At 36.2% G+C, this 23,233-nt stretch overlaps 1 protein-coding gene and 1 long non-coding RNA gene across 2 annotated transcripts in view; both read left to right on the top strand.

The window, feature by feature from the left end:
• Positions 1-15,592: 15,592 nt before the first annotated feature.
• On the top strand, positions 15,593-18,072 carry LOC147079914 (uncharacterized). Its single transcript, XR_015070976.1, has 4 exons — positions 15,593-15,722; positions 16,153-16,366; positions 17,172-17,255; positions 17,635-18,072. It is a non-coding gene; the product is annotated as an uncharacterized LOC147079914 (long non-coding RNA).
• Positions 18,073-19,121: 1,049 nt separating this feature from the next.
• Positions 19,122-23,233, top strand: part of Abl (tyrosine-protein kinase Abl) — a 73,087-nt gene continuing 68,975 nt past the window's right edge. The window contains exon 1 of the mRNA XM_085946890.1: positions 19,122-19,604. Coding sequence (XP_085803016.1) covers positions 19,481-19,604 — 124 coding nt within the window. The 5' untranslated portion in view covers positions 19,122-19,480. The remainder of the gene's footprint in view (positions 19,605-23,233) is intronic.

Genomic DNA, 23,233 nt, shown 5'->3' with positions numbered 1-23,233 from the left:
TAAATATCGACTGTCAATTGTGGCGTCTGATTATAAAAACCGATAATTTAATAACAGATATTCACGGTTCTTTGTTATCGTAATGAATTTTTGGGTCTCAGCTGTGTGTTCTTCCTTCTCTCTTGAGAATGGGCTCTGCAACGAGCTCAAAACGTCGGCAAAAGAAGGAGGATGAACACGCGGTGGAAACTCAAAAATCTATTGTGATCAATAATAGCGGTAAATGATGTTTTTCTGCATCATTAGTGTAACTGATTGGTTTTAACATTAGTTTTTTCTTTTATTTTCAAACTAGGACAGTATGCCCATTTCTATTAACTGATGAAGGCCTTTTTGCAATAAATACATGATAAATTTATTTATATTATTTTAAATATTTGGTTTCTATAAATCGTTTTTAAATATTTTTTCATAATGTGAATTTGCACATGTGTTGTTAGGTTTTAATCGTTATGACGTGTGACTTATCAGTTTTTGTTATTAGACGCCTGATTTCTTGATGAAAAAACATTTTTTTTTTTTTTTTCCTAGATGCCTTCATGGATACCTCGCATTTACTATCGAGGTTTCTTAAGGACTTTGGCACGCAAACTACTCTACTTGATGCTAGTCAAATGAAAATTGTGCCGGCTGAGAGAATATGCCTTATTGAAAACTGTTCTTCTACCCGCATCGGGTATTGCTAATTTAAATTCGGCCAGGGCCTATGAAACCGCCTTGCAAAAACCCTGGAAAATTCTTAGTAGCGCAAGGCGGAGGTGATTCTGATGAATATTTTGTCGTATTCATTGGGAACTGAGGACTGCGATTTGTAGTCGAGTTTTTTTTTCCCCGTGGTAAAAGAAATGTCGCATAGGACTGATATTTTGAGCATATACTTATCCTATCTTATATGATTGCAGTCACTGGATCTGAAAGGCATGAATCGTCTTTACATGTCACCATTTATTATTTTTATTCTTTTTATTACATCAATACAGAAATTAAAAAGTGCATCTCTTCCGGCCTCGTTTGCCATGGTCCCCGGAAGGTCTCGAATGTCCGCATCTGCCATCTGTAATAAAAAGTTCAGGTTGTGCCGCTCCTTGCTAAAGATTTGACAATCTAGGAGTAAATGTAGGACGTCCTGGTCGCTTCCGTCGTCGCATGGACACTTTCCATCAGATGTTATTTTAAACCGGTGCAGGTATGCTCGCATGACTCCGTGACCTGTAAGAATCTGAGTCATCTCAAAACACAGCCCCTTATGCACCCTGACGTCTCGTGCTGCTAAAATTGAAGGTAAAAACTTTCGGGTCAACTCCCCTGTCGATGAGTTTATGTATCGTGAGTTCCATTCGTTTTTCACCATATCTGAAATTGTAATTTTCGCGTAGCTCAGAGGAAATTTGTCATAAGCTATCGCGGTCTTGGGTTCAGAGGCACCATGCCGAGCCAATTTGTCAGCTCTTTCATTTCCTTCTATCCCGGTATGTCCCCTTATCCACTTGAAGTGCACCTCGGGGTGGCGCCGTCTCAGTATTGCGGACTCGCTGTGAATAGAAAAGACAATCGGATTAGTAGATAAGGGATCTCCAATTGCTTGGATTGAGCTTTTGGAGTCTGAATAAATACAAATACTATGGTTTTCGGTGAGCTTACGTTGGATTGGATCTGAGCCTGCCCACTCCAGAGCGCAATGAATGGCATAGAGTTCAGCCTGCATTACCGTACAATAGCTGGCAAGGCGGTACTTACGAGCCGCTATCTCACCGCCATTAATGTATGCCACAAACCCTGCACCAGTACCGCCATCAATTTTGCTCCCATCCGTGAAAATCGGCATGTTATTGCATTCGTTGCTTTCCAACGTTGCAGGATAATAAACCACTTCAGAAAATAGTCTAGCCGGGTGTGGCAGCCTTCTATATCGTCCACCGGTTTTTCGTAAAGCCTGTCATCAGGCAGAAAACCTGGGAGGCCCTCCTCGCCCTTTTTAGCTCTGTAAATGAGAGCGATTTGTTTTAAACGTAAATCTAGAGGCATAAGTCCTGCTAGAGCTTACGTTGAACTGAGCGAAGCCGTTCGGTAAGCTCTGCATATTCGTATTGCTAGTGCTCGCTGAACCGTATTGAGTTTTTTTGCTATGTTTTTCCGTTTGGCAGCTTCATACCATATGCTGGCCGCATACGTGATCATTGGCTCAATAGCACAAATGTAGAGAATTCGAAGAGCTTCAGAAGATACACCCCATGTGGGTTTGGCCATTCTTGCTAGTTTGAGCGAAGTCGCCGCTGCTCTTTTGCAGATGCTGTCCGCGTGCTTTGACCAATTTAGTTTGTCATCGATTACTACCCCCAAAAGTTTAAAATCCCTAGAAAAAGATAGAGGTTGCCCATTCATCACCAGCGAAGGCGGAGAGACGCGCCTCCTAGTAAAGAATAAGGCCTTCGTTTTCTCCGCGGAGAAAGACAGTTTGACCTTCCTTCCCCAGGCCTCGACGCTCTCCAGCACGCTGTTAGTCATGGTTTCTAGAGAACCAAGTTCTTTGGATTCCATAATCAGCAATACATCATCAGCAAAGGCCTGTGCGTGTACACTTTCAGGAAACGGCATAGAGAGAATATCGTCGAGAACTATGTTCCACAGTACAGGGCCGCAAGACGAACCTTGTATGCATCCCTTTGATGTCTCTTTGGTAGCAGATGCTCCAGCATATTCGACGAAGACTTCTCGGTCGGATAGATAGTTTTTGATGAGCCTGAAAATGTTAGCGGGACAATTTTTAGATTTCAACTGTTGAAGAAGATATGGCCACCATGCGTTGTCAAACGCGCCTTTGATATCGAGAGATACCGCCACTACGAGCTGACCATCGCGGTTAGCTTCCCTGATTCTATCAATTGCTGCATGAAGCGCGTCTTCAGTACTCTTTTGAGGTGTGAAACCGTACTGGTATTCGCTGAGCAGATGTTTAGTCTGAAGTTTCCAGGAAACTCGATTAATAAATAATTTTTCGAGTACTTTACCGAACACGGGCAGCAATCCGATGGGCCGATATGACGAGACGTTAGCGTAGTCGTCCTTTCCCGGCTTGGGAATGACCACCACTCTAGCTACCTTCCAGATTTTTGGAAAATGACCAATTCGCAAACAAGCATTATAAATAGCGACAACTATGCTAGGAACAGTTAAGAATGAATTGAGACAGATATCCGCCGTGAAGCTGTCGTGTCCCGGAGCTTTAGCTGGATTGAACAGCCTCATTGTTCTTTCGACCTCCTCGAGAGTGAAGTTCTCGTCGTCATCTTCCTCTGAAGGAATCGAGGCGGCATTTCGGATCAATGTCTGTTGCTCCGTTTCGTTTGCAATACTGTCTTCTGGAAAAAAATACGCAAGAAGAGCCTCTGCAGATTCGAGAGCCGAAGAGGTCATGCGACCGTTGATTGTCAGAGTTTCAGGGGGTTTGAACGCCTTACTTTTGAGCAATCTCTGAAGACTAGACCATACATTCTCTTTTCCCTGAGCCGAGCAATGGCTCTTCCAGCTTTCTAATTTCGCTTCCGCAATCGCAGTTTCATACTTATTCTTTGCGGCTTCAAAAATCTGTTGAGTTAACGGCCGTCGAACCACGCCTGAATTTCGAAATTTTGTCCTTGCTACTCTAAAAGCCGTCTTCAGTGTATCCAGTTTCGGACTCCACCATGGATTACTTTTTCTTTGGAATCCTTCGCCCGAAGAGCGCACCATCGTGCTCTCGCATGCCGTCTCGTTCGCTAATGACCATTCTTTGACAATGTTTTCGAGCTCATGTGCGTCTGTGACGCTATCCAAACTATCTACAGTGATACCGCGATCCTGAATCTGGGAAATAAGTGCAAGCCCAAAATCTATCCAGTTAGCCTTGGACGTCTTAAACAAACCTGGTCGCTGTTGATTGACATTTGAAGTTTTGTTTGCAGCGTAGCTATCTGCGGCCTGTAATGAAAAAACATTCGCATTGTGGTCGGATCCCAACGCTGCATCACGACATACTCTCCAATTTTCAACTCTGGTGAGCAGAGCGTTGGAACACGCAGTAATATCAATATAGCTTTCCAGCTTACGAGTTCTTCTGATCGTTTCAAACGTTGGGACAGAACCTTCGTTTAATACGTTTAGGTCGTGCTGTGCTAAAAAATCTGACACGGCTGTGCCTCTGCTATCAGTACGTCGACTGCCCCACCAGATGCTCTTTGCGTTTACGTCGCCTCCGAGTAACAGCCTGTAACCCTTTGAAGTGTTCATTAGCCTGCTCATGCCGGTCAGCGATTCATCGATGTGCACCGACGGCGCGCAGTACAGTGATCCGACCAGTAGCGTTTCTCCTAAGTAGTCGAGTTCTACAACAGCGCAACTATATGAGCTAAACTCGGAAAGTAAAATGCAGTGGGTTAGAGATGACGTTCGACGCACAAGAATAGCTGCCTTCACTGGATACAGACTGCTCGGCTTCTGAAAAATGATACCTGAAAAAAGCGACGAACGGATTTGACCCGTGTTGCCAGTGTACGGTTCCTGGATTAAAGCCAGGTCCACGTTATTAGATTCCATATACCTGATGAAAGAGACTGTGGCGACCTCGCACCGTGCAAGATTCGCTTGTGCAACTTTTAGGTGTATAGCCATTATTGGTTTCCGAAGTCAGTTGCGGAAGTAGACTTGGCTTCTTGTTGGCGGTGCAATATGCATGCGCGCGATAGAGGGCTGTGACCCGTCGGAGCCGTCAGATGGAGCCGCCTATTTTTCCGGACGCAGTTGACGCATGTCAACTTACCCTTTTTGGGACATTCCGCAATTTTGTGGTCCCCCCCACATCCCCGACACGCAAAAGCTTCCTTGCAAGTATGGCCAGTATGCCCATACCCCAAGCATTTCGTGCAATGCACAACATTAGAGCATGGTTGCACTCGAACCCGCTGGAAACCAACGTTCAGGCCACCAATTTCCACCATCTGGTGATACAAGGAGGACTCCACCTCCAGAATGTAATTAGATTTGCCCTGGATGCGACCTTTTGTTTTGAACACAACTCTGAAGGAATCGTTCGGTGACGTTCTGATAATTGCAGTAATTGAAATAAAACACAATATTCGAACCATACAATTTAACATAAACAAAACCGGTCATCATGATTATTAAATTATGGGAAATCAGTATCACATTATCACCTCCGAAAGGGGGGGGGGGGTGTAGGATGATGCGCTGGACCCCCCCTGATGATGATGTAATGTCACGGTGATATCGTCTGCTGGCTTCTTCTTCCGGGGACATGCTTATGTTGATTGACAACGCGGAATTATAGGCGAAAACAGGGCGTTTATTTGTCGGAATACATTTACAGTCAAGTTACAGCGTAGAAAATATTTAACAAAAAATATTTTTTAAAAAATAATTAAATTTAAAATGGCGGTGACGCCGGCGAGCGCGGCGCCTGCCGACATCACCCTCGAGAGTTCGAAAACTGAATGACCTTATTAGGGGCTGGTAGGGCAGAGTAGGTAGTAATAATCCACAACAAACAATTCACAATTCGTCTCTGTTCTGGCAGAACACACTAACTGGAGAATACTAGTTTTAAGTAATTTGACTTTGAAGTTGTTAAAATGTTTGAAATAATGGTCTATCATGTGAGTTTATTAAGTAATCGTAAAAAGGATGACTTTAAAATAAAGACTGTTTATTTATTAAGAAGGTTTCCAGATGGTAAAGTTTGAAATAAGGAACATTTTGGTACTAACTCAATATATCATTTTTTCGAATTAGTGTTTTCTGCCAGAACAGTGACGAATTATTCTATCTCTGAAAAATGACAAAAACAGCCTCTGGCATATGTACCTGGCTTGTAGGTAGGTACCTCAGGTCTCATATTTCAGACCTTTTCTAGGTACATGCTTTGGAAAGGGGCTGTGAATTTCTTGTAATTATTATTACCTTCTGCATTTCTTTGCTTGTTAGGTACATATTTTGAAATATCTTACCTACAAAATGAACACAGATATTCTTATAAATAAAATCTAAATAAACATAATTTTAAACTAAATACATTAGACATTGAATGGCTTGGAATGAATGAATGTACAGGTATTTAATTATTATTATGCATGACTTTAATATAAGTAGGTAAGTGCTTTTAGGATGCTCTTTTTTTATGCTAGGTCAATGATTTTTTTTTTTGCTAGGGACGAATTTAATGGCAAGGCTTCTGGTAAAATTATTAATGCTGACAAAGTAATTATTCTTAATACTTATTTAGTTTAGACTTTGTTGGCTAAGTTTCTAAAGGGTGACTATAAAATTTTCATACATCTAAGCTTACGGGCTAGAAATTTGCCTCGCAGTCGATCTGTTCATGTTTGCATGAATCAGCCCAATGATGATTCAGGCCTCATGGCCTTGGATCCTCTGAGGATGCCATGGTTTAGGCAGTATCAACATAATATTATTCTGCTTTATTTAAATTACTAAGTATGCAATATTCACCAAAATCTACACAAATAGATCATTACATGACAAGGTCCACAGAGCAACTGAAGGCCGGTTCGAACTGGTCAAGTAATTTAGTAATTAAACATGTATAAACACAAATTTGGTTGAGTAATTTAGTAAAATCATCTAGTCGAGTCGATCCATTTTTTTGGTCGAGTAGCGAATACGAGACAAGCCTGAACACATTATCTTTAGTAAGGTTCATTAGTTGTCGTAGAATTTCTTCCTCCCATTCTTCTAATATATGAAGTTATTAACTATTTTTTTTTTAATTATACAAATTTCAATAAAAAGAATATTTTTATTCTTAAACTTTGTGAGTTATTCGTTGAATTCATTATTTATTTTTGCTATGTTACATTGTGCTTTGTTCATTTTGACACGTCATTCATTGATGTACTGTGTTCGGACACTTTTCAGTTACTAAATAATTTAGTGGTAACTGAATCACTCGCCACTCGACCAGTCTAAACCAGCCTTGAGAGCCTATTTAAAAAGATTCAAACTGAGAGACGATGACTGCTCTCCATCTGTGAACACTTCTTAATTAGGGTGGCATGTCATTAACGATTGCCCGATATTAAAAAGGGCTCTTAGAGCCTTTCATAAACCTCACGAAATACTAAATAACAAAATATCGAATACTGGCAGGCATGCACACAGTTTCCTAGAGTCTGGAACAAAATAAATACAAAAAAATTTGGTGAATTTTTCTTCTTCGTCAGGCCTCATTACTGAGAGTCATGGTCCAGATGATTCGGCTGTCGAGGTTAGGCAAAACCTTAGTTGCATCATCACTACAACCGGGTTTTTTCCTCCTTCAAAAACTTCCTCCATTCTGGACGATCACGCGCCGACACTCTCCATTTGTGGTGTCCGTATTTTCCTTTTCTTGATAAACATTATATTCGTCTTAATATGAAGCGCTTACTTTCAAAAGCAGCTAAAACAGTTTTTCGAGTATTTGAGTTGGATATATATTTTGATAAATATATTTGTCTACTACAGTAATGTCTGAGTTTTAATTTCAAAACTCGGCTAAATACGTCGATATTGATTATTAAAAATCTACCTTAGTTTCAATATCGGCTAAAATGGTAGTAAAAGATAGATAAATTGAAATAACATATTAAGTTTATTTCAATTTATCCCAAAATTGCATAAAACCGTTTTAGCCGCTTTTGAAAGTAAGCGCTTCATATCTGAGAAGGTTAGTTTTGCATCTTCTCCCCACGAGTTTACTTTTTAGAGCACACTGTTGGTTTTTGATTCCAGTTTCTCGGTGTCTTTTTCTGTATCGTCAGCAAAGGCTTGCATGTGTGTATTGTGTGGTAAGATTATTGTTAGTAGACTGTCTAAAGCAATGTTCCATAGTGTTGGGCCACAAGTTGAGCCTTGGATGTAACCTTGGGTTTGGTCCTGTTTTATTTCTTCGCCTGCATACTTTAGTATTACTTCCCCTTCTTGTAGACAACTGCTGAACAGTTTGTATACATTAGGTGTTGTTGAATTTATTGCGAAGGCATTTTTTACATGTGGCCACCATCCATTATCAAATGCGAATCTTTCAATTCGAGATGCGTTCTGATTATATGTACGGCTTTGTTTAGTGCGTATTCTGTTGATGTCTGAGGGGTAAAGCCAAACTGTTTCGCACTTAGTTTGTCTTTTGCAAGATGCCAGTGCACTCTTTGAATTGCTAGTTTTTCTAACACTTCTCCGAAAACGGGAAGGAGGCCGATAGGCCTGTATGGTTTTGTGTCCATAGTATCTTTTCCAAGCTTAAGAACGGCCTTAATGATGGATATTTTCCAGAATTTTGGGATTTTTGGGAACGAATGTCAAACATTTAATGTATAGTAAACAGTATTTCTTCTGGGAAGTTTTTTAAGAAATTTCAGCAGATATCTAATGTGAGGTTGTTGTGTCCGGATGCCTTTTTTGGGGTCATGTTCGGAAAAACGGACTGTATCTCAGTGAGTGTGAATTGGATATTATCCTCACCGCCCGGAATATGGTTGTCCGATATGTGTCTGATGTGTTGTTGTATCTGTAGCTGGATTATCGTACGGGAAGAATTTTTCCATTAGGGCTTTTGCAGAGTCTTGCGGTTCAGTGCTTTACTCCCCCTGTGGTAAGTGTTGATTGTATGTTGCTGGCATTTGTTCTTTTTGACATTTTGTATAGCGAAGTAACACCCCTCCAGTAAGCGCAGTAACCGGATATTGACCTCACCCCGGTCAATATTCTTTTTATCTCGAATAGCTCGGGTTGCGGTACGTTCGGAGTGGTGTTAGAATTGTTTTTTCATTGTGAAGAAAGTGGAGTTTAATTTTGGAATATATATATTAGTTATTTTAGGTAAACGCCACAGAATACGATTTTAATCCGGTAGGTATGTACGGGACAGGTAATATCTAAATAAAATTCGTAATTTTTATTTGAGTGTACTGACTGGTAGGTTGATATTTATTTACTTCGTTATTTGTCTTACAAATTATTTTTAGGGTTAAAATTAATTTCAATTTGTATAAATTAACTCCAAATTTATTTTATTCTTATTTATAATTAATACAGAGCAAGGTCTGTTTGGTTTCACAAAAGGACGCTGACTGCCCGGTTACGGGGTTATTCGACAATTCCTCCGAACCTAAGTCGACTTACGAAAGACCTCCTGTGATTGGCCAAATTCAATCAGGCGACTTTTTGAATTGTCGAACCAGGAGGTAGCTTTCAGTGCCGGTGCGCGACGAGTTTAGAATTACGTAATGCGCGGCAAAATTATAATATTTGAATTTACATATTATACACTCTTAATAATAATTCCCTTATGGCTTACATCTAAATTGCTCAGCTTGATCCATTCGTCTCTTACAGACTTTACTAGGTACTAAGCACATATTTATAACCAGTTTCTTTATTAAATCTTATACCTAAACATTTTATTTCTTACACTAGTACATATTTTATATAAAACAAAGCAATTTATTATCTTCTTAAACTATTGATTGCATACATCGTCTTTCGTACTTTAATGTTACCTTTGTGTTTACTTTTCATCTTCGTCCGGCATGTTACTTCCACATACCGGACGAAGGACTTTACCTGGGGATAGAACATTTAGGCAGTTGAGCAAGGAATTTGATGAGGTGTTTTATTAAACCGTTTATAGAGGTCAGGGTTACGGTTCAGCTCACTTGTATTTAATAGTTATTCAGTACAAGGGGAATCCTCTCTAAAATAGGGATGTAACAAAAGATTATACTGTCATCGGCGTCCGAGATTCATAAAATAATTTGGCGCTTATAATTTTTGCTTCCTCAACGGCCATTTTATATGCTTCTCTTTAGTCAATATTGTCGGTGAGCTCTTGTGGGCGCATGATGTCGCTTGAGTTCTGTAATTTCTATAAGTATAACCGGAGCGCTCGACAATTTTCTGAAGATATTTACATAGGTATCAAATTTTATGTGTACTACTTTATATTTATAATATGACTCGGTTTCCGTCACTTACTACTATAGTAAAATAAATATTGTGCCAACGCATTGATCACTCCTGATTACCTCTGATACGTCATAATGTGAATATTCATTGAAATAAAATTATTATAGGTACCAATGTTCATTGGCTGCACAAACGGAAACTTGCACTCAGCAACAATGCCAAATATTGGCGGGGAAATAATCTATGAATAACAAAATAAAAATTAATTGACAACATAGATGATATTGTTCTCCCTCGAAAACCAAAATATTTTAAATACATTTTCATGATCCTATTTTTAAGGTCCGTTATCTGTTCTTTTACGAATGCATCCCCTTCGATTAAAATAACTAAAAATAATTTTAGATACTTAATGAATTATTGATGGCACTCAAATTTTAGACTACTCTGATCTATAAACAGAATTTTTTATTTTATAGATTTATGTAGATGTGTCGCAGGGCTCGCAATGACTGGAGCGCACGCAATATAATATTTGGATAAATTTTAAATTAGGGAAGTAGGTCCATACCGATAAATCTGCACGTGTCATTGCTGGTCAATGACGTCAAAAGGCAACCTGATGTAAGCCAGACTGCGTAACCCGACAAAAAATTACAGTCCTGTTAAACCTTTTATGTTAATACATATTATTGTTTTGATACACCCCTGTTACAGGCGGGCTTCTCCCGGTGTAAAATAATCATTTAGTAGCTATAAGTCGAAACGTAACCCTGACCTCTAGAAACGGCTTCATAAAACATCTAATCTGATTCCTTGCTCAACCACGTAAGTATTTTTTATTCATAAGTAAAGGCCTTCGTCCGGTGTGTGAAAATCACATATTGGGCGGAGGTGTAATTAAGATACATTTAATTTAATTTAAAAAGTATAAATGATGATGGATGAAAGAGATAATTTTAAGACTAAATATAAGGATTCATATACAATAAATTTTGCTGCACTTGCCGGCTACGTTAAAATCTCTGCGCGCCTGCGCCGAGGTGGTCCTCGTAATTCGTCAAATCAAAATCATGCGATGAGATTTGGGCCAATCACGAGAGTCCTTTTTGCTGGACGGCGTAGGTACGGGGAGATTTAAAAAAAGAAAGTGAGTGAGCGTCCGGTAATAACCTTGTCGAACTCAAGATTAAAATATATAATACCAAGTTACGCACAAGAAAGACTTAGTGTTTTATTTAACCACAAACATAAATATATCGTTCTTCCTTTTTTTGTGAATCCGGGGTTCGATGAACACCTGAGCTAGCCGCTGGAACCCCGGACATCTCAGTTTCAAATTTCAATACCGAATACATTGGTATTCTCTGATTGTTAAAACCGGTATTTCGGTATCGAAAAATACTGGAATGCCGGTTTTGAAATATTTCCGGTATTGCAATCCCTATTCCTTTTACGTACAATTTACATGTAGCCATGTTGGCTAGCGCAACTGATAACCTCTTCGCGTCGCTCCCCCACCAGCAGCTTTTCAGGTTGGGTTCTGCTCAAAATATTATCTATGGATGCAATATCGCAAGTAACTTTAACCTACACACACATAGAAACTGTTAAAATTAATTGAAATTAGCATGAGTAATGAATACATTAGAGTTGGCACTCTCCAAATAGAAAGAAGACGATCGAGAAAAAGATTGGTACCACCTTAACTTGTACTTTTACTTGATGCATATTATTATCTGTTCCTTAGGTACCATTTGAAGTCTTACAGGATGCCGGAAAAGAAAACTTTTTATATACCACGTTTTTAAATTTTCCGCTGAATCATATAAAATGACAATTCTATGTATTAATAAATCCTTTTTTTGTACTTGATAGAAATACTGAATAAATATAGAATACTGAAATGTCATTTTGACATTTCATATTGATTTCCATAGTAACACACGTATATATTAATAATTTAGTTGCTAGGACCCCCTTAGCAACCGATAATAGTGTTATACTTTTTACGAATTTTTTCCAAAATAACTTTTCATACAAAACAGAATTAACTGAAAATGAATTCAATTCTGCTTAAAGATGGCTAAAAGTATTAAGAGATTGTCATTGTGTTATGATATATTCTAAAAGTTTCAAATGTCTAGCTAGTCGGGAAGTTAGTAAAAAATTGATTGCAAGATTTGTATTGGACAAACAAGAAAAAATTTGTACTGGACAAATACGAATACGAGCTAATAAAAACGTGGTAAAAAGAGACTATATTCACCAAAATACTTGTAATTATACTCCAAATTATTTTAGCAATATTTTTGAATGATTCTTCCTTTAAAATCTGATCGATAGCCGCTGGCTCAAGAATGAAGTGCTTGGCAAAAGAATGAATCAAATTCCCAACATTGTCCTCATCAGCGCACCGTATTCACTTATATTTATTTAGTAAATCTCTTGAGCACCCTTGTAAATTTAATCATCAAATTATTCCTATCGCGTCTAATTAGAAAGCTTTTTTCGGCCATTATCACAGTTTTGCTCGAATGCAGGAGTGACTCTATGGCGTCATTGAACGTTGTGGAATTGTAACAATGCAACAGGTCATGCACGAAATCGCCGCTGCAGACTCCTTCTGTTAATTTCACGAGAGCAAAGTACCCCGATAAAATGCAAACTATAATCGGAAGTGTTATGACGGACGCTTTGAGGATGCCTTCATCTTTTTGAATTAATGCTGGGTGAAGATAATTCGTGATCAGTTCATTTTCTGGTAATACTTTTGTCAGTAAAAGTAGTGGTGCGTTGGTTAGAACCTTAAAAATTATATATTACAGTGACGACTCCCAACCTTTTCTGTTTGGCGGAGCCCTTGTGACATTTTTTTTAAATCTCACGGAACCCTTACATGGAAGACACACATTAACCTTCCCTATACGATGCTAATAAATTCCTTCCGTTCCGGTGATGTCATCTTGAGTTACCGTACAATATTGACAATATTACAGTAGGTAAAAGGAAATTGCCTATTTTGACAACATAAATAAGTCTAAAAAGGTTATTCGCTATTTTGATCGATAAAATGATCAAAATCGCATCAAAACTTAGTTATAATTAAACGATTATTTCTATACATTCTTACAGCCTACAAGTCATAACACTATATTGATTTCACCCCTTACTGTCTCACAATTGATTATATCAATCTTTGTCACATATACTTTTGGATCTATCTCTTTTGTTCATAATGGGATGCGACATTCTGTTTGCAATGTGAATTTATAATTTATGACAGGTTTATGAAATCTATCCATTAAATATATTTACAGGATAATGCCAACGATTTTTAAAATAACTTTTTAATCAAATGCAATATTGATGATTCTAGGAATAGTCGAAATATGAAGATGACCTTATTGAGTGCATATTGACTGAAATATTTGCAGTTTAAAGAATTGGGTAATCTAAGGTGATTAAGGTGATAAATTAAAAATTAGTACCATAGGCAAAAATGTTGTAATCTTCAACAAATCCATCATCAAAAGTTGTATTACTCATATTCCTTTCTTAATCTGCCCTAAGCAATGCATGACCTGCCTACCTATCAGAAGGCTTAGTAAACAATTATTAGTAAATACTTACCTAAGTATTAAAAAATATAATAATATAACAGTTATTAATACAAATTGAATTCCTCAATTTTTGATCTCTCATAATATATTATGATGATATATTTATCACATTTATCATTTACATTCCAAACATACGAGGGTAGTCCCAGAAGTACCCGACCTAACAAAGAATACACAAAAAATTTGGGAAAAAATATATTTATATCTCTACATAGTCTCCTGTTAGGTCGATACACTTTTCCCGGCAATGTTCAATAGCTTCGATACCCTGTTTATAGTGAGAATCGTCGAGCTCCTCAAAATAGCCATCAACCGCAGACTCCACCTCTTCATCGTTGGCAAATCTTTTACCACCAAGCCATTTTTTCCGAATTTTTTTAAGAAAATAATCCGAGGGGGCTAAATCTGGCAAATAGGGTGCCTGAGGAAGCAATTCGAACTTTAACTCATTGGTTTTGGCCATCGCGGTAACGGATGTGTGAGCTGATGACTTGTCCTGATGTATGAAACTTTTTTTTTCGCCAAATGCTGTTGTTTTTTCTTGATTTCATCACTCAAACGCTGCAATAAGTTTGCATAATACAAGCCGTGCATTTTCCTTTCTGAAGATAATCAATGAAAATTACTCCACGCGCATCCCAAAAAACTGACACCATGACCTTGCCTGCAGATGGAACTGTCTTCGCCTTCTTTGGAGCCGATTCTCACCTTTTAGTCGATTGTTTTGACTGTTCCTTCATCTCAGGTGTGAAGTGATGGACCCATGTTTCATCCTTAGTTATGAATAGACAAACGAATAGGCGAACGGACAACCGCTGGACGAATACAGTCATTCAGTGGTACCCGAGGGGCACTAAGCCACAGGGGCGCCCCAAAACCCGCTGGATTGACGAACTTGTCAGGTTTGGTGGAAGTACGTGGCAGAGAAAAGAAAAGAACCGAGAAGAGTGGAGGGAGCTGGGGGAGGCCCTCATCCAGCAGTGGATCGACCCCGACTGAAAATATATATATAAAAATATAGAATACACACTGTTTATGCAGTACTTACAAGTGGAAAGTAATCTCATGTTCCTAGATGTATTTTGACATCGTTTTACCGAACAAGATATAGGTAGGTATATAGGCATATTTTCCGAGTTTCTTGGAGTTGTTTCACGACCGTTTTGGCTATGCACTTGGTAAAACATTCTTCACTAAAATCGCTTGGACGAATGATACGAAAGGTGAAACAATATTTGATAATTTTATTTCATTTGACCAGTCGCCAAAAATCTTAGTGAGTTAAAAAATCAAAGGTTTTGTTAATTGTTATTGTTTTGTCGAAATGTCAAAATAAGCGGACGTCATAGACTAGTATACCTATATTCCAAATCTATATTAGCCTATGCTTATCTGAAACTTTATAATATTTTTAGGTAGAAGGTAAAAAAAAATCTATCGGTAGAAGAAAACATATTTTAAATAGAGAGTTTGACTAGTGATGATAGTGGGTAAATTATTATATTAAAATTATAATTTAATAATTATTCATGACGTCTAGCAAATATTTTTGCTTATTACCACAATACTCTATTATCTATTGTTCGAAAAATGAAAACAAAGAACTGTCAGACGTCAGTCGCGTCCGGCGCAGTGTTGCCAACCGTACTATAATTATAGTATTTGTACTATAATTTTGGTCCGCGTACTATGTACGACATAAAATAGGTATAGTACGCCTAAAATACTATAATTTTGAATATCGTACTATAATTTAATATAAAAGTACAATAATTTCGCATTTCTCATTTCTCTAAAAAAAAACGAGCTGACTATGAAAAATTGGGAACCTGCGGCCCGCGGTGAAATATTTACACATTCTACTAAATTCTTCGTTTTTTTTTTCTGAGAAACAAAAAACCTATACATTTTCAACAGATGATAACGCGTACTATATTTTATCCCCAAATACTATAATTTTGGAGGCTCTGTACTATAATTCCACTTTCAAAATATGGCAACACTGGTCCGGCGTCAGTCTGACTGCTGACAGTCTGACAATTTGATATCGTTGAAGCGATTCGATCTCTGTCAATATGCGGTGCGCTCTAAAGATTTATATTATTAATAATGCCAAGAGCCAGAAATTTTCCAGAATTGGAACGGGTAAGCGAAAAAACTTATGTAATAATTAATTGCATAAATTTATTTTGATTCTTCACAAGTATTTTTTTGACGATTTTGTATTTTTCTAAGATTGTAAAAGACATTTCGAAGTAAATTAGTAAGATTATTTAGAATGTCAGCTTCCGTAGCATAACAGTGTTCCGTAACTTAGTTAGCGTAAATACTTAATTATGTTACCTAATTCATATTCATATATTCATGTTTTCTAATATATTTATGTAGGTTTTTTAACAACATTAGGATTGTTGTTTATTAAACATTTTCTGTTCCATTTTTGGCAGGATTTAATATCTATATTTTGTGACGGTGCCTGTGATATTGTTTCTGTATAATAACATTCAAACTTAAACCGTATTATTGTGGTACTATAATTTTTTCACTGCTAAAAATGTATTTTTCTTTATTTCAGAACCGTGTGGCGAATATGATCCGTTATTGGGAAGGATTAGGGGCCAGGGAGGTGGTGGAGCTGATGATGCGACACCAACCGGCACCGCTAGAGGTTGTTACAGGGGAAGTACTGCCCGCCCCCCCCTGAAGAACCACAGCCACGGGTAGTTCTGGTGGATAATATCGGGGAAGTAAAACCCCACCCCGGAGAGCCACAGCCATTGGTGGCGAGGGTAAGCAATTTTTTTAAATTAAATATAATATATAAGTACCTAGTTTTTTTTTTTAGAAGTTATACTTCTTTAGGCGCGTTTGGGAAAACAGGTCAGAGTGTATTTTTGGCGTGTGACACGTGGATGTAACACATAATTTATTTTGTTTGTATTATAATTTATATTGCATTCGGGTTGTGTAATACTTTGAAATATTTATCGTTGTGATAAACGGATTCAAATTTGTTTCTGTTAACTTTCCTAATGTTATTTTTAATATAATTTATATTTTTATTCGAAATCAAATATTGGTCTTAAAAGTTAAATCCGAATGAAAATGGTATTGATGAAAATTATCTATCACACGATAGCCGGGTAATCAAAGATAGTCATCTTCATCGTTTAGAGCAGGGGTTGACAAACTTTTTCATCAATGGGTCAATTTTTTGAACAAAATTAGTGTTGTTGTTTTTTAAACATTTAAAGCCCCATCGCCATATTATTATCGTATGTGTAGCTTGCAATACTTTTCTATTATATATTGCCACATTTTTAATAAGTCAAGCACAAGCCGATGTACACATTCCTGTAAATAAATCATACAATTGTCTGTATACTTTTACCTCTGTACGAGTGCACTCGCAGAAACACTGCAAGTATTGCTATCGACTTAAATATAATCTGGACAGTATTTTGCTCAATTTAATTAAAACAGCATTTAAACATTGTGCATTTGTTTACAGGCAGGTGTGTGTTGGTCTATACTAATAAACTGACTCTTAATTATTTGATAATATCGCTTACAACATGCTTTTCTTTGTCACAGAGAAGAGGACGGCCACGGCTAGTGCCAAATGGCGAGCCGAGGCCAAGGAGAAGACGGGTTCGGCAAAGCCCGGAGTTCACGGGAGTAAGTTATTATTTTAATGGTTTTTGATAATCTTTAAGTGCATGGCTGTAATGACTAACAAAAATATTTGATACCTAGCTAATTTACGAGTATAAATCTTCCATCAGCATTGTCTTGCGGAGATGTTTTTGCCGTCATTTCTGATTATCTTGTCAAATATAGTGCCACACGAGTAATAATTGAGCCCTTCTCTGAAAAAATAGCATTATCCTAATTCTTAAATATTAATAATTTAAACTCTAATACTCCTAATGCCATCTGTTGTCGAAATTAGTCATCAATAATTAGGGATCAATAATTATTGTGTGTTGTGCTGTTGTATACATTCGTTAGTGTTTTAAAGCTAAAAGTCTAATGTTCCTATTTCTTTTTTTTTCAGGTATATGAAACCCGGGGCTGGATGAAAAGGAATCGGGGGGAAATAATTATTCTCTCCGATTGAATGCTGAGATGTACCTGCATGATGAACCTGCCTGTTGTCATAATTTATTTATTTTATTGTATTTAAAAACTTACAATTTACTACTAGGTACTTACTATTCATGTGATATTAATATAATATTAAATATCTAGTTTTTTTAGTCAATTTTGAATTACCTTTCCATTTAATATGTGATAAAAACTAGACTGTCGATAGTAGATAAATATATAGTATGAAACTTATTTACTGTGATCGAATGTCTCGTTTTAGTAGACATTGTTTATGAAGTACAAACACCTAGTAAAGTATTTTTTATTATGTATCGAATCAATTAGCAATTCCTAGAATGATGCCTAATCTGTTATATTAAAAAGTCTAATAAACTTTTGCAATTATTTTCTGCCTTTTTATTTCAAATTCCATTTCCCCTTCGGTATACATATTCTTTATAGTATTGACTGTCAATTGTGGCGTCTGATTATAAAAACCGATAATTCAATAACATATATTCACGGTTGTTTGTTATCGTAATGAATTTTTGGGTCTCCGCTGCGTGTTCTTCCTCCTCTAACGTCGGCAAAAGAAGGAGGACGAACATGCGGTGGAAACTCAAAAATCTATTATGATCAATAATGGTGGTAAATGATGTTTTTCTGCGTCAAGTGTAACTGATTGGTTTTAATATTAGTTTTTTCTTTTATTTTCAAACTAGGACAGTATGCTCATTTCTATTAACTGATGAAGGCCTTTTTGCAATAAATACATGACAAATTTATTTATATCATTTTAAATAAGTAATTGGTTTCTATAAATCGTTTTTAAATATTTTTTCATAATGTGAATTTGCACAGGTTTTGTTAGGTTTTAATCGATATGACGTGTGACTTATCGGTTTTTGTTATTAGACGCCTGATGGCATCCAAATGTCATTTTCGTAAAAATTGTCCAGAATGTTTTTGAAATTCGATGATTCAATTATCGTGAAAGATAAAATATATTGTAAAGGTTTTATTCAAGATCTATTTTTAATCATAAATAGATTTGATTTGAGCATTCTAAATAAAACTAAAATTAGTAAGAGGCTCTATAATCTCTTGGGAGGATACAAACATTACAAATGAGTGAAAAAGCAATAAATCAAAGAGGAAGGATGAGTCCAATCTTTGCAATAAATACAGTTGGCGAGACATAAGGTGGCCACAGACGAGCAACATCAATTTATTTCAATTTAAAAATTGTATTTAAGAATTAAACTCCTAAAAAGATATTTTTACTAATATTATAATGATAAACATCAGTCACATGAAAATAAATGTAAATTTAAGTTTTTTGAATAAGAGTATTATTAGTACACGGCTGCTAATTTTTAAAATTGACAGCCATATATTAAGGTTACAAATAATGTCGTCAGGTGTACGATTTTATATAGAAACGATTGTGGTGCCGCGTTGGTCAGTTTGGAAACTAAAACATCGACGTCAAGCATGTTACAAGAGTGATAGTGAATAAGTATTAAAGTATAGCATAATAAAGATGTTTTCGAACATTAATATCGCTGTGTGATTGTGAAATAGTTTTCTAATTTAATAAGTCGTGGTTTAAACAATAATTACAATTATATCTCGCTGAAACTACACCACCCTTATGGGTTTATTTAGCGGGATGAAGCCTGTAAGAGCAGGCACTCTTTCCATCACAATTCGTTTTACTTATTCGTGTTGAAGTTTCTTTAAAGTGTAAATAATAATAAGATAGTTGATTTATTTGTGAAGTGTAATATATATCGAACTGTTTAATAAATAAAATGGGTGCCCAGCAAGGAAAGGATAGAGGAGTCACTAGCGGACCATCTATTCGTGTAAATCGGAAGACAAGGGTTCCGAAAGATCCTCGAATATTAGGATCAAACATATTCACAGAACATAATGGTAAGCAGCCTAAATCTTTCATATCCGAAATGTATTAATGCCCTCATGAATAAGTTTTTTCATTTTGCAAGCGGCTTTTTATGTTTGAATGTGTCAGTGTGTAAAAACCAATAATATCTATCTTCTGACGTTTCGGTAATTTATGAATGTGTGTATTTATTGCTGATAATTCTTCCGGATCATGGTTAATTATTTAAAAGACTTGTTTTTAAATAATCAATCGATTCTTATTTCGCAATGGTTCGGTGGTCTACAAATTATTGGTCATTTTTATGAATACTTCAAATTTATAATATTATCTTTTCACTTGCTTTGTAATATCTTGCACTTTTCAGGCTTCTTTTTCGCAATAATTGGTTATTTAAAATTATCACTGAGATAATGAAAACAAGTAAATAGTGATATTTGCATAATCTCTCGCTTTATACTTACGTTAGTCATCATAATATTAAAATTCTATAATAATTTTTCTTTTAATATAATTATTATATGAAATTTTAGTAATCATTTATCACAGAGTGCTTAATAATATTCAATAGTCTACCTATTTTACATGACTTCTAAATCTTACTTTGAAATCTTTAAATTATTTAAGAGAATGAAATGTTAGTATTAGAACCTACTTACGTATCTATATTTGACACCAATACATGATTGTTTAGTAAACAATAGACAGTTTAAATATCGGTCGAGTGATGGCCCATTACCATGTCCTTAAATTCTATGATTTTTATACGTTCATTCCAATTTTCATTAGGTAGGTACAAGGGGAGTTCCATAAGTTCGCGAAATGGGACAGAAAAAAAGAATATACCTATACTTATGTTTTATATTTTTATTTTTCAATATAATCTCCTCGGACATGAATCCACCTCTTAGATCAATTTTTCTGAACCTTCATAAAAATAAATTTTCGATTTTGCCTTCAAAATGCTCGTTTATGGCTATCTGTAGGGATCATCATCAAAATGTTTTCTACGTAAGTCTTTCTTCAAATTTGAAAACAGGTAATAATCACGAGGTGCCAGATCTGGACAGTAAAGTGAATGACGCAATTCCTGGAAGCCACATTTTTTCATACCAGCCATTGCAATTTGAGCCTTATGAACAGGTGCGTTGTAATGAAGTAAGACCATGCCTTTTGCTTTTTTACTCCTCCTTTTTACTTTAATAGATTCTTTTAAGCGACTTAGAATAATAGCGTAGTACTGTCCCGTGATGTTGGTGCCTTTCTATTTATAATCTTCTTTTAGTATTCCTTGTGAATACTAAAACACTGTTCCTATCACCTTTTTAGACGATGGTACGACCTTAAACTTCTTAGGGGCTGAACCACACTTTTTATGCCACTGCGTGGACTCCTTTTTTAACTCAGGGTCATAATGATGAACCAACATTTCATCTCCTGTAACAATTTTCTTGATTAGTTCTTCTTGATTGACGCCAAACAGCTTTAAAAACTGCTTAGAACATTAAACACGGTAACTTTTTTGATGCGACAAAAGCATTCGCGGCACCCATCTTGCGCTTACCACTGACATCCCAAGATTTTCGTGTATAATTCTGGAAAATTGTTGTTTTGGATATATTGAACCTTTGTGCAACTTCGATTAGTTTTAATTGACTATTTTCCAAAATGGCATCTTCGATTTTAATACATTTCATGTGTAGTGACATCATTTGGCCTTTCACAACGGTCATAGTCTTCTAATGAATCTCCACCTAGTTTAAATAAATGTGACCATTTGTAAATCATGGTTTTACCACAACAAAGAGTGCCATAAACCAATTTCATTTCATTTTGGATGATTTCCACGCTTTTTCCCTGTTTTGTTGGGAATTTAATTACTGCACGGAGCTCAATATCTGACATTTTTTAAATTATCATCGACTTTCGTTTGCTCTTTTGAATATTGGAAGCGATTTAATAAAACAATCAACTTGAAATTGCACAAGTATATCTAAAAAGGATTACCTAACAATAAAAAAATAATTTTAACCCCAATACTTGCTACTTTCATCACCATTCCGCGAACTTATGGAACTCCCCTCATATCTCATTCAACTAGATATTTCTATTTATCCATATGTTGATGGGGAATGTTATTTATATTGTAATCAGTAAGTATATATTAATGATTATTGTTTACTTATATGCAAAGAACAGTACATATAAAATTACCTATTTATATTATAATATTTAGGTACATAGTAAATGCTAAAAGTAATAATATTATAATAAAGCCATTGATAAATACACCATATGAGATTGATGAAACTTAAAAAGGAAATATAAATTTATGAATGTTTTCAGTACTTACTTAAATGAATATAAATGTAACTAAAATCCGAACTCAATAACTCGCTTTGATACCATGTGGATTGTATGTAAACATTAAAAACTAGCTGAGGCAGCTTACTTCCACCTGTTTCTAAGAGGCCATCCATGGACTGAAACCGTATGCGGTTTAGATCCGTGTGCCATATTAAACTAATGATTTTTGATCATGCAAATACATTTTCACTAAATTTGTAAGTGTAAGTGTATGGTATAAACGGATACGATCAGATGCTTATAATATAGTTTGTGACAATATATTTCCAAGAACAAAAAAGATAAGCCTAGTATGGCAAACCGCATACGGTTTCAGTCCATGGATGGCCTATAAGGCAGAACATTATTGCACCTCTTCTGTCACATGGGTTGGATCTTGTTTGCAGAAATACTTATGCCCAATTTTCTACTATATCTGATGGATGGATCCATTTTTGTGGAAATATAGCAAGCAAAGAAACCATAGTGTCAAATTGTCACTCAGCGAAGTGGTGGTTTGATATTTTCTTGGTTGGGTATTATTTTCAAAAACGTTTTGAAATTTTGTCTAGTGTAACACTGTATTGTAACAGTGTATTGGTTAATTGAAACCTCTAAAACATAATTCATCAGTAAATTATCTGAACTGACATTCATGCCATTGCAGCATACAGCTAGATGCCCATAATAAATACCCCTTTGAGATATTTTTTCTTTCACTCCTTTTTTAAATTCAATGTTTTGTTATATCTATTGAATATGTAGGGACTTTCTTAGGTAATTCATTAACGCTTTGTGATAATATAAAATACCTTTTCAAATCTTCTTTCTATGGTTTTATCTAACACAAATGTTTCAATTCTATTCAACGTGCTTATTAATTTTTTTTCACCCTTAATATCGATTACGATGGGTTTCATTTTACATAATATTATGTTCTTCCTGGGCCGCACAGACTTAGACCGAAATGATCTTCCACTTTTCACTGGCCACGGTCCTGAAATACATGTTCTTCCAGTTTTCTTTACTTTTTGTTGCCCAGATCATCATTCAGACAGTCATTCCACCCTTGCTCGGTTTTCTTGCGGTGTCCATTTTGTTAATGTTTTGGTGGCACTACACTCTTGCATCTTTTCCGCGTGACCTGTCTCATCTAATTTTTTGCCATTCCAGTTTGTGATTCACTCTGATTTAGGGTTTTTTTGAGTGGTTCAATTACTTCCTTAAGATCCTGGGCTTAATGATTCAAATCAGGTCTATCCGTATGTACCGTAAGTATGTGTGATGGCTTTATGAAAATAAACATTTTTTAGTA

The sequence above is a fragment of the Rhyacophila brunnea genome, unplaced genomic scaffold, assembly GCF_057557595.1.
Source record: "Rhyacophila brunnea isolate RB1 unplaced genomic scaffold, BYU_Rbru_1.0 scaffold_1, whole genome shotgun sequence".
Classification (NCBI taxonomy): Eukaryota; Metazoa; Arthropoda; class Insecta; order Trichoptera; family Rhyacophilidae; genus Rhyacophila; species Rhyacophila brunnea.
This window is presented reverse-complemented; position numbering and strand designations above follow the sequence as displayed.